General features: G+C 41.4%; 1 protein-coding gene across 50 annotated transcripts in view; it reads left to right on the top strand.

Moving 5' to 3' along the window:
* celf2 (cugbp, Elav-like family member 2) overlaps positions 1–12,451 on the top strand; it is a 227,379-nt gene that overhangs the window by 160,287 nt on the left and 54,641 nt on the right. For all 50 annotated transcript variants that reach the window (XM_074625738.1, XM_074625692.1, XM_074625701.1 and 47 more), the window contains one exon: positions 10,284–10,332. In XM_074625738.1, the coding sequence (XP_074481839.1) occupies positions 10,284–10,332 (49 nt within the window). The remainder of the gene's footprint in view (positions 1–10,283; positions 10,333–12,451) is intronic.

Below are 12,451 nucleotides of genomic sequence, written 5' to 3'. Positions count from 1 at the left end.
AGACGGCTGACCAGCAAGACAGCTGCTTTAAATGTGTGTTGTTTCATCTTTAAATCCCGCTTTCCTCTCCTCACACATCATTCAAGTCCAGGAAAAAAACAACAGCAGCTCAGTCATTGCACACACACACACACATGTACGCACAACCATTCCCACAGCGGTGTCATTACAAAGGCTCATTATCGAAATCAATTCAATTAAAGGCTGTAATTGCTGTAGTGAAACCCAAATGCTATCGCAAACAGGGCTGAAGGAAGGCAAACCTCATCGATGCGCCCGACCCTCAGAGTGTGTGTGTGCTCTTATTTAACGAAAGAAATATTAATCGCTTGTTTCAAATTAACTTCCCTAACCCCTCTTTTTCTCTGCGAGTTGGCGGCGGCGTTTAAGCATATTGATTCAGAGGAGGGGAGGGGAGAAAAGAGGGGGAGCTTTAAACGCAGGCTAACTATGTTAAACACTTAGAGTAGTTAGTGTGGAGACGCGACGCAGCATAGCTAATGCCAAATCCCTCAATCATTCTGCACACACACACACACACGCGAGCGCTGGGTTAATTGTTTACCGAGCTAAATGAAGTGGGGATAATGTAGGCTAACTGTGCGCTAAGCGCTGCTAAGACGAGGGATATTGTAAAGGACAATTTGATTTATAGTGGTTTGTTTGCTGAGAGGAGAGGGAGAATTAAAGTCACTCTTTATCTGTATCAAGGTGTTTGTCAGAGTGATGTGTTGAAGTAGAGGAGGAGGAGGAGGAAGGGGGTTGTAATGTGTCAAGTGTGTGTACATAGAGTTTGTATTGTTGATGTTAGAGAGGGCAAATCCACCTGAAGTTTACTTTTTATTTGTAACCGATGTATATGTAACACTCTACGTGAAAGGAAACCAGGCGCTACAAAGCAGGAGTTTCACTGATAATTCAGATGTATGCAAGGACGAGAGGCATGTTTGCTGTTTAAAGCTCCTAGGCCAATGATTTCACAATCTTCACAGGAAGTTGAATCAATCTAATGGAAGTTGTTTGAGAGGGGTAGATTGTATGTTGCCTGCTGATCCATAATCCGTAAGAAAGCTCCGCCTGTTCTCGTACACCGTTCGTAGCTATACCTATGAAAAGTAATGCGCTCTAATTTGTATACATCCCACGAAATCAGTGCATATTTAATCCACGTAATCGTGATTCCCGCCGATTCAACATGCAGATTCGGCTGAGAAGCCTCCCACAAGGGCAGACTAGAGCCGACGTTGCGGGACACACCGAAAAAACTAGGCCAACAGACACTCTCCGACGTCCGACCATTGGCTTGGTGTGTCAGGACCTTAAAGTCTACCTGAGCAGAGAATGAAGTCACTCTCGCTCTGTGTGTATTGTAATCGGAGCTTCTCGCTGCTCTGCACTGCTCTCACACAGCGGTTACAGCTGATAACGCCATCCCGACTCACGGTGGCGTTGCAGAAGCGTAGCACCCACCCTCCGGTTCCCCCCTATAAACACTAGCCCCGTCAGCACTTTTGCCATTGTTTGCTCTGCTTAGCAGTGTTAGCGGCGTTAGCAGCATTAGCAGTGTTAGCTGTGAGCTGTCAGCTGCAGCTCGCCGTTGCCAATGTTGAGAGCCGTTGAGAGGCAATAGAAATGCTCCCAATCCCGTATGTAGCACCTATGAGCATTGCCAATTACTGTGTAGCTTCACAGTATTGATTGATTATATTGGTAGAAATATATTGTTTCCGTGTCTTCATTGTATTCTTTGATTTGTTTTTTTTGAGGCTCGCAAAGAAAAACAAATACACCACCAATCCAACATTACAACTATGACCCCACTGTTCAGTTTAACAAGTCTGCAAATGTCTTAAGTAATATGTTGTCTTTAGTGGAATTAAAGTATCTACGAGTGTTTTCTAAAAACATAGGTGAGGTGTTTTTTGTGTTATCGGTGATGATCACTGTCTAGAGGTCATGCGTGTGTAGTGGCGCCTTTTGGTTGAGAGTGTGTGTCGTACGGTCTCGGTCACTGATATTGAATCCCGACTGCGAGGGCCATCTGCCTGACTTTGACCCAGCAGCTCACCGTCACACCTTCAGAGGAGAGGGAGGGGAAAGTGTGTGTGTGTGTGTCTATGTATGTGTGTGTGTGTGTGTGAGCGAGAGACCCAGACAGGGTGGTGTTTGGTGCCATACAGTATGTGCACTCCCCAGTTTCTGGCACACACACTCTGGTCATGTGAATTTGGCTGTTGCTCTGAAGGTGCCAACTGCTGGCAAAGATCACACACACACACACACACACACACACACACTCCTTACACAACACACACTCATCCTATTCCCAGCGTGAGCCTCAAGTTAGTCCTCTGGCTCCAGGAGAAGTCGACCTCTGACCTTCGAAGCATCGGGGCATTTCTGGGAGACGGCGGCGGCGGGGGATCGCGTTAACCCGGGAGCAGCAGTTAACATTTAGGAAGTGTAGAGTTTCCTGGACTCGATGCACCGGGAGGGGCTGGTTAACGGGGGTTGGGGGAGTAGCAGCACATAGATGGCCTGATTGCCGGACAGGAGTCTCTGTACGTGATGAGGACATAAAGATTAAGAAGTTGAAAGGAAGAGAGTGGGGGGCTTGGCGGGTGTCAGATAGACACCTCGCCTCCGCCAGGAAGGACGGGTGATTAAAGAGACTGTCCCATAACTGGAAGGTCATAAAATCCATCCTGGCTGCCCGCTGTAACGCGGACCTTATGGCTCCACTCATCTGGCTTTTTTTACTCACACAAATATCCTCTGGTGATTGGATAAGCTAATCTTGCATAGCGACAATTTTTGACTTGTCATGCTCTCAGACAAATTGGAGCTCAATTACTCAAATATTTTCATATTAACAGTGAATCAGCCTGCTTTAGCTCATAGCCTTGGTTTTTAGAGCACATTTACTGTGTGATTCATCCTCTTATCAGCCCTGTTTTTTCTCAGCAAACAAGCCGGTTAAACCTTTTTGTCCAACCTCTGCTCGGCACCAAACAGCAGACAGACAAAGTTAGAGACTAGCTGGTGATGAAAGTGGAACATTTAGCAGCTTAAAGAGGCAGATATTTCTCTCCGGAGTGAGTAGAGAGCAAACACAGAGCTGAATATCGGGCTTACATTTGTCAGGTGGATGAAAACCTATATAAATGAATGTTTCTATGTGCTTATCCGATGTTTGTTGGCTAACACTTTAGCCATATGTTCCTCTATTTGAAGCTAATTAAGTCTCTGCTACTGTACAGCATAGTGAGATATGAGCACCCTGTCACATTTTACTCCCTGTGGCCTTGGTATTCACAGCCATATATAAGTCCTGCAGCTCTATAGGAACAGCACAATCATGGCTAGAAGTAGAGAGAAGTCAAACATGTTTTTTTCTGCAGAATACCACAGTTATAATAACATGAATCATAAAAAAGAAAAAACGCAAATTGAATTTCTTTGATAATTTCTTTGACAAAAATTAGAATAGTCTATATATACATAACATGTTTTCAAGTGCCCACAAGAGTTACCAAATTTTGTAAAAATAAATGTAGGCTCCACATGCTATACATAGTGAACTATTTACACTTCTACAACCTCTGCCTAGAATATCTTACTATCTTCTCTGTAAACAGCCTGCAATTCATTTGAAGTTTCGCTGAATTTTTGTCACGTGACTGTTGGTCTCAGCCGAGTCATTCTTGACTTCCCACTTGCGTTGAGGAGTACAGAATTTTATGTTTTTACACACACATTTTAAATGAGACATATAGAATAAAGTGATTTTGATGAAATATCACTATTTCAAGCTCAGATTTGGGGGGTTTTCGGAAGCGTTGGTCACACATGATCCATTCAAGGACCGTCGGAAAGGTGAAAATCTGACGACAATGTCTGTTTTTACAGTTTCTGGTTATAGTTAACGTGTTATTTTGGCGATTTGGGTTTGTGGGGTTCAGAGGTTTAACCCTAGAGCTGCAACAGTTAATCCATTAGTTGTCGAAAATCACCAACTATTTTGATAATCGGTTTGAGTCATTTTTTAAAGAAAAAAAAAGTCAAATTTCTCTGATTCCAGCTTCTTAAATGTGAATATTTTCTGGTTTCTTTACTCCTCTATGACAGTAAACTGAATATCTTTGAGTTGTGGACGAAACAAGACATTTTCTGAAATTTATAGACCAAAAAATTAATCAGTTAAACAAGAAAATAATCGTTAGTCGCAGCCCTAACCCCGTCATGTGTTGGTGATTTTCCTAAATGAAAACAAATTGACTATTTTGGATTATTTACCCCTGAAGATGAATTTGGAATTAAGGTCTTTATTGCATTATATATATTGTTTGAATAGCTTTACATAGCACTAGCAGTTGGTGAAAGCTCTACGTAGTGCTTTTCCAATGGCTAAAGCTAATTTGATATGAGAGAAATAATGAGTAAACAAATGAAATAATGAAGGACATAGCCTGGCAGTGATGAAGACATTATGAAGCTCTCAGTCGGGAGGAAGAACTCCACTTCAAACCTCTAAAGAACTTGAACAAAATGAGAATTTCTCCCAGCGTAAGATGAATGAAGTCATTAAGTTAAATCTGATTTCAACACGAATAAGCAAACAATCACTGGCGCCGATTCTGGTGCCCGTGTAGCTGCTGCTCAGCAGACTATAAATCCAGATAAATTAAAGCATTTTATAGCAGCCTAATAAATGTAACACATTGCTTCGCAGTAATTGTAGAGCAGCAAAAAGGAGTTGTTATTCCCAGCGATGTAGTTCTTAATAAAGAGTGGGACAACATGGTGGCTTAGCAGCTCATTGTTAGCGGTGTGAGTTTGCACATTAATATGTAAATTAAATGTTAATCGATTTTCAGAGGTGTATATTTATCATGTATTTTACAGCGGCGCCCAGCGTGACTCAGTCAATCACAAGTGAACTCTGCAGTTTGTAATAATTCAAGTATGATTAAAAACAAACGGTGACACTTTACTTGAAGTGCACTGAGGACGCGTTGCAAGCAGATAATGAGTACCTTAAAGCTCAACAAACTTCTACAACATAATAATCAAACATCAGGAAATAACATTCAATCTAAGTTTCAACATTCTGTTGATGCATGTTTAATGCAAAGAGGGCAACACAATCAGTACTGGAGAAGTACACAACACCGAGGAGTTTTCAGAATGACAAAGAAAGAGAAAGCACAATAAATGAAGTTATATAAATCTAAAATATAATTATTATTATTATTATTATTATTATTATTATTAATAATAATAAATACATAAAAACTTAATGAAAATTGGTAAATCTAAAAAATAATAATAATAATAATAATAAACAAATAAATACATTACAAAATTAATGAAAATAAGTAAAATAAAATAACAATTAAAAATATAATAATATGTTTTGTATAAAAAAAAATAAAAAAAAATTAAAAAAATATGTTTAAAAATTTCTACTAAATTAAATTTGAAAATAAAATAAGTTTTAAAAAAGCTCACCATATAGACATTGTAAAAAACAAAAATGTAAATACACCTGTGATAAACAATTATTATTATGCAGTGGCTATATAAATCTAAATAAATAAAAATAAATATATTTAAAAAATAAATTTAAATTTTAACTTAATTAAATTTTAAAAATAAATAAGTAAAATCTCACCATAAAGACATTGTAAAGTCACCAAAATGTGATAAATTTCAAAAGTCCGGACACATGGTCATAACCATTACAAACAGTTTAACAATAAAATATAGATAATAATTAAGAAATGTATTTAAAAATAAATTTAAAAAATAATAAATAATTACATTTATATAAATAAAAACATTTAACTGAATTAGATTAAAGATAAATATTATGAATCCTAATGTGATGAAAATGATATTCACTTTAAGATGTGTGTCATTAACTGTACAGTTGTAAAGTAGTTGTAAAGATGTAAAATATTCAGCTCTCATATTTTGTAAATCATGTTCTGATTGAATATTATGATTCGGTGGCTTAGAGTGACACATGAGGACTGTTTCAATGAAAGCAAAGTCAGTTGTTGGCAGAGCAGAGAAGAAGAGAAGAAGAAAGGATGTGGAAGGTAAACAGGAAGTAGATTAAGCAGCCTCCTGACTAGACAGATACATTTGTAAAGCTAAATGCCGGCGCAGCGTCATGCCGGCTGCACACATGGCTTTACGTATACGTTTTTGGTGCTCTGTGCTTTTTTTTATGAGGCTGAGCGCGGCGAGGACTGAGTAGTTTTGCCGGGCTCCCGCTGAGCGCATAATGAATGGCAGACTGCGGCTGTGGGGCCTGCCAGGCGAGAAGAAACAGCACTGTGGAATTGTGGGATAGCGGAGGAGAGTCTTGCGTTGTGGTGTCTCGGCGGGAGCTCTCCGAGATCAAACATGTCGACAGCGCCGCCACCCGCCGGGCATTCTGGGTAGACAGACCTGAGGAGGAGGAGACGCCTGGAAAGCAGACAGAGTTTTTGTACCTGTGTGTGTGCGTGTGTGCGTGCACGTGGCAGCTTTTGGCTGTGTTTCTGAATGACGGCAGCACGGCGGATGCTGTCGTGGCTTTTGTTTTTGTTTTGTTTTTGCCTTTATAGGACAGACTTTGAAACGGATTAACGAGAAGTGACTTGATGTGACTTCCAGGTTTGCTGTGACACGACTTTCCTTCTTTTGATGTGGCTTCAACACACACACACACACACACACACACACGCACACACACACACAAACACACACCGCATCCATGTCCCTGCATCTGTCCTTGTGTTAGTGATACTTCACTGAGAGTGCAGCCTGAAGCGTTCGCCACTATTCCTGTCCGTCCAGTGTCCACGACCATCTTCCCTCCTTCTGTCTCTCTCTCCTTTGTTTCCTCCTTCTGATCATTTGTCTTCCTCAGACAGCCTTTTCTCTCACCACGTCTATCTGTCTGTCTTGCTTCTTTGTCTTTATATCCTCATTTTCTTTCCTTCTTGTCCCTCACGCAGACATCCGCGACTGATGCACACAGCAAAGTACAAGTTAAAGCTTTCAGCCATCACTGAATTTCATTTAAATGTCATTTTTTACTCTCTTATTTAATTCTCACTCTATTGTAGTTTTTTTCTTTCTCTTTCTTTTTCTTTCTTTCTTTTACTTTATTTGATTTGCATAAGGGGTTGATAAGCCTACATGAAACTATCACAACATAAGATATGAATCCCCCCTTTCCCTCTCACAGTCCAACAGCTAACCAGCTAGTTAGCCCTACCACATCTACCGGCATCAAAACGACAGGAAGTGGTAAAGTAGTAAAGCCCGCCTCTTGCTGAATTTGATTGGCTTCCTGGTCAAGTGTGACACTGACGAGCGGTGCGACTCCACGACTTGTGCTGAAAAGTTGAGAATATTTTAGCCTTTATGCGCAACTAAAAAACGCTAGAAAAACATAATGTGCGGCGCAAAAGAGAAGTGCACGCCGGTTACAATGGTTTTGCTGCAACTCGTTTCTAGCGGTGCCTTTCTAGCAGTGCCTTTCTAGTTGTGCGTCTCTAGCGGTGCCTTTCTAGCAGTGCCTTTCTAGTTGTGCGTCTCTAGCGGTGCTTTTCTAGCGGTGCGTCTCTAGCGGTGCTTTTCTAGAGGTGCGTTTCTAGAGGTGCGTTTCTAGCGACGTGTCTCAGTGTGATCAGCCCCTAATGATGATGAAAAGAATAAGAAATGCCAAAGGAGAGGTCATATCCAGTGTATATATATATATATATAAGAGCTCGGTATTTTCTAAGGATACCGAACTCTTGATACAGATATGTGCACTTTGGCGTTCAATGATATCTGAGGAAGTACCGGCTATGATTCCTTTTGTAAAAAGGAAGATGAAGTTGATCAACCTGTCTCCTGTATTATTTGAACAGATCTTCTTTTCTCTCTTTTACTACGTACAGACATTTATAACAGATGCACACTTCTCTTCCTTCTCCCGTTTTCCATCCATCCATCTGCAACCGCTTATCCCGTTAGGGGTCGTGGGGGGGGGCTGGAGCCGATCCCAGCCGACATTGGGCGAAGGCAGGGTACACCCTGGACAGGTCGCCAGTCCATCGCAGGGCTTACACATAGAGACAGACAACCATTCACGCTCACATTCACACCTACGGGCAATTTTAGAGTCCACAATTAACCTAACCTGCATGTCTTTGGACTGTGGGAGGAAACCGGAGTACCCGGAGAAAACCCACACTAACACGGGGAGAACATGCAAACTCCACACAGAAGGGTCCCAAGCCGGATTCGAACCTGCAACCCTCTAGCTGTGAGGCGCCAGTGCTAACCACTGCACCACCGTGCAGCCCTTCTCCCGTTTTATTTATCTCTAATGGTAGTTACTTTCTTTGTTGTTTTCTTTCCTACTGTAGTTCTTCATTCAGTCTTTCTAGTTTCCTTTACCTTTGTGCAGACATTTCTGCCCAAAATGCATCACAAATCACACGTCAGCCATCGGGACTCTGTTTTGTTTCATGATTGACTCGTTGCGTAGCTGCAATGACGGGGTCGTTTGTCTCTTTGTTCTTTTTTTGGTTATATTTCGGAGGGAGTCTATGATGGTCTGCAGCTTCAGGAGTACATTCAGTCTCTCTTTGTTTCTTCTCCCTCCACCATTGACTGCCCCCTTCAGGCAGGTTTGGGAACTAATCAACGGACAGACATGGTGTGAGTGTGTGGGTGAGTGTGTGGGTGTGTGTGTGTGTCTGGGACAGGTCTGGGAGACAGGAAAGAAAAAGAGCGTAGTGAGGATGATAAGGAAGAGAGCAAGAGGGAGAGAGTTGGGATAAAGGTGTGTGATAGAATTGGAAGATCAAAGCCTTCTGTCACAGCGTGACTGAGCCCAGGGGCATTATGGGTAAGACAGGGCACACACACACACTCGTACGGACACACACACTCACACTCTCTGCTGGTATTTGACTCTGAGTGTGATTGATACTGGGCTAGATTTGGAGAATCACTGTCATTCGTCTCTCGGCAGATCAAACAGCCACATAATCTCCCATAAAGGAAAGAGATGGAGGGAATCAGAAAGGGACAGAGGAGGAGAGGGAGAGAGGGAGGGAGAGAGAGAGAGAGAGAGGTGACAAAGCCTTCTCATCTGTGAAGTGTTTTCTTGTTTTCCATAAAAGAAGACCCGCCACCTTAAAAACACATCCATCATTCAGCTCCATTAAAGTGCTTCTTGGGAACATCACAGAGATATCCTGTATCTAAACAGACGAGTGTAAATGCAGCATTTAGACCCCATTCACACCTGGCGTAAACATGCAATCTGTATCTCCGTATCTTATCTCGGAACGAGGACAAAATGCAATTTGTAAATGCATGCAGAACACGTTGCAATCAGAATAAACTCTGGATCGGCTAGACCACATCTTTAGTCGGTCTGGATCACATTGTGAGCACATCTCAGTCCGTTGTAGATGACATCTGTACACTTTGGTCACATTATGAAGAAGAAAAATAATGCACTCAGCAGGTTAAAAGGTCTTCCTGCTATCTCAAAGACGATAAAAAAACCTACAGATCACATGCGTCCTGTGTGATCCGATCACAAATGGACAGCTTTATACAGTCTACATAGTCTACATGCAGTATCTACAGACTATCAGACTAGACACGCAAAGAGCATTGTCATCATACTGTCGGACATGTGTCGGTGTTTTTTGGACATCCGCCCACTCGCTCGCTCTCCTCCCCGGCTCTCTGGAGCTCTGTACCTCGCTGTTGCCGGGCAAAGGCAGCGGTGCCGGCGGCGTGGAGGTCTGAGTTCAAAAGAAGGGCGTGGTCCAAGCAAGGGCGCCGGAAGTCTAGGGGTAGGAAGTGCGAAAGGGGCCATTGGCGTCCAATTTGGCGTCGCGGCTGGTGTGATCGCAACCGCAAGATGGTCTCTAGTTGGTCTTGTTTTTTATTCTTCCTCTCCCTGCTCTTGCTTTTGCTCTTCGTCTTCTTCTGGTGATTTTAACAAATTGGCAAACAGCTTTAGGGTGCCGTTGCCAACACCTTCTGGACTGAAGTGTTTCAAGGGCTGAGCTCAGAAAAAACTGGTGCAGTTAAATTGTATATCTGGCCTAATTGTGAAGCGTACACCTATACTGTATGAATGAATGAATGTTTATCTGGGTTTAATCTGGATATGAGACAGCGGAAATGTTGTGTGTAAGGTCGGGCGACGTCAGATTGTGTTCATGTGTGCAGCGTTTAATATATTTTGTCCTTCTCTTCTGTCTCTACAGATGCACCACCCTATTCAGATGAAACCTGCAGACAGTGAGAAATCTAACGGTGAGTGGCCACACACACACACACAGACAGACACATCAATATCACACACACATGCATCAATAGCCTTTTTGAATTTGCTTGGTAATAGCTATCTCCCCCATGTGTTTGCTCGCTGCTCGACTGGCAGACGGGACGAGGGACTGGCGGGAAAAGATTGAGTGAGAGACACAGAGAGGAACAGAGGAAAAGAGAGAGGGGGGGGTGGGATGCTGATATATATAAATATATTCTTATATGTGCGATGAATTATTAAGGTGCTTCGGAAGGAGGTCAGTGAAAGTTGAATTGTTTTGGCCTTGTGGTGAACCAGCCTCTTTCCCCTGTGGCTGCTCGCTCATACAAACATGCTGTATCCACTCTCCTCTCGCTGCACACACACACACACACACACACACACAATCGCTTTTATGCATAAATCTCACACACCCCGTCCTCAGATCACCCCATTTCCAAACTACATATTGCAGATCCTATACTGAGCCTCTTCCTCCGTTCCCTCTCATTCGAAGGAGGAAGCTGTTGGACAGTTAATACCAGAGGAAGCACCAGCGGTGTCTGGGATAAGGCTTAGTGTTATTCATTTCTCTTACTGTCAACAAACCCCATGAAAAGATGACACCAACAATGTGTTAGTCCAACTATAAACATACTGGGCACAGGCCCAGGGGCCAAAGGGGGTCAGGGGCTCTGACTCATGAAATATCAATGGAAAAAGAAACACAAAATCACCACAAAGAGACACAAGACGACTACAAACGACCCAAAATGTCTACAAAGAGACACAAAATTACTACAAAGAGAAGCAAAACGAATAAAAATCTATGCAAAACAACCATTACAAGATGCAAAATGGATACAAAGAACCGGAAAGCGACTAAAAATAGATGCAAAACCACCACAAAAAGATACAAAATTGCTACAAAGAGATGCAAAATGACTAAAAATAGATGCAAAACCATCAAAAAAAGATTTAAAATTACAGCAAAGAGATGCAAAACGACTAAATATAAGCAAAACCATTACAAAGAATGCAAAATTACTACAAATGGATGCAAAACAACCACAAAATTACCACAAAGTCACAAAATCGAAGCACAAAATTATAACAAATGACCCAAATTTCTACAAAGAAATGCAAAACAACAAAAAAAAAGATGCAAAACCACCACAAAATAATGCAAAATTATTCCAAGGAGATGCAAAATGACCACAAAACATACAAAAAGAGGTGCTAAATAACTACAAAACGATGCAAAACGTCTTCAAAGGGACACAAAATGACTTAAAGTATAGTATCTTTGAATCTATGTAGACCGGGTGGCGGGCCTCTTACATGTCTGTGTCCTGGGGCCCATTGTCTTATAATCCGTCCATGTCTATAAATACTTTATGACTTTCCTTTCCTGTCTGAGGCTTTCGGCCACAAACCCATCGGTTCCTACTGAGGACGTAAATCTTTAAAAACTCCTCACAAATACTGTGTTATAGTTTCAATGTTTCACTGTTTTTAGCAAACATTTCTCAAATGTTACTCGAGCATCTTTCTCGTCTGTAAAGTGAAACGAAAAGCGTGATCAGAGCATAAATTCAGGAGGTAATTTTGATTTTATTTGATTGCTTTGAAGAGGGAATGACCTTTTAAATCACGGAGTCTCTGAAGAACAACAGGAGCTCACCTCTCTCAGCGGCATTGTTAAATCACAAGAAGGAGAAATTAATAACTTCTGGAAATATAAACAACAACATTGATTTTGATCCTTGACCTTACGGCTATATACTACAACCCACAAGCTAAACAAGTCAAGTGTAGGTTTATATGATGTGAGGTTTCATATTTAATATAATATATATTATATAATCCACCCCCAAGTGCAGGATGAGTCATTAGAAATATTTTTATATTTCACAGGAAGTGGAAGGAGGAGATTTTTACATATCTATATTTCATAAATAAAGAAAAAGCAGTTAATGCAGGGATACAGAAAATGTTGTTTAATTTCATTGTGTCTTTAAATACACTTTTACAAGGTCTGAGTTTTGTTGCTCTATTATTCCAATCTGTTTTTAATTGGCGTCATTTTGATGCAGCAATAACACTCACACAGTGTGATTTGTCAGG

The sequence above is a fragment of the Sebastes fasciatus genome, chromosome 23 (genome assembly GCF_043250625.1).
Source record: "Sebastes fasciatus isolate fSebFas1 chromosome 23, fSebFas1.pri, whole genome shotgun sequence".
In the NCBI taxonomy this organism is placed as follows: domain Eukaryota; kingdom Metazoa; phylum Chordata; class Actinopteri; order Perciformes; family Sebastidae; genus Sebastes; species Sebastes fasciatus.
Note: the sequence above shows the minus strand (reverse complement) of the source record. Positions and strands in the feature narration are given on the sequence as shown.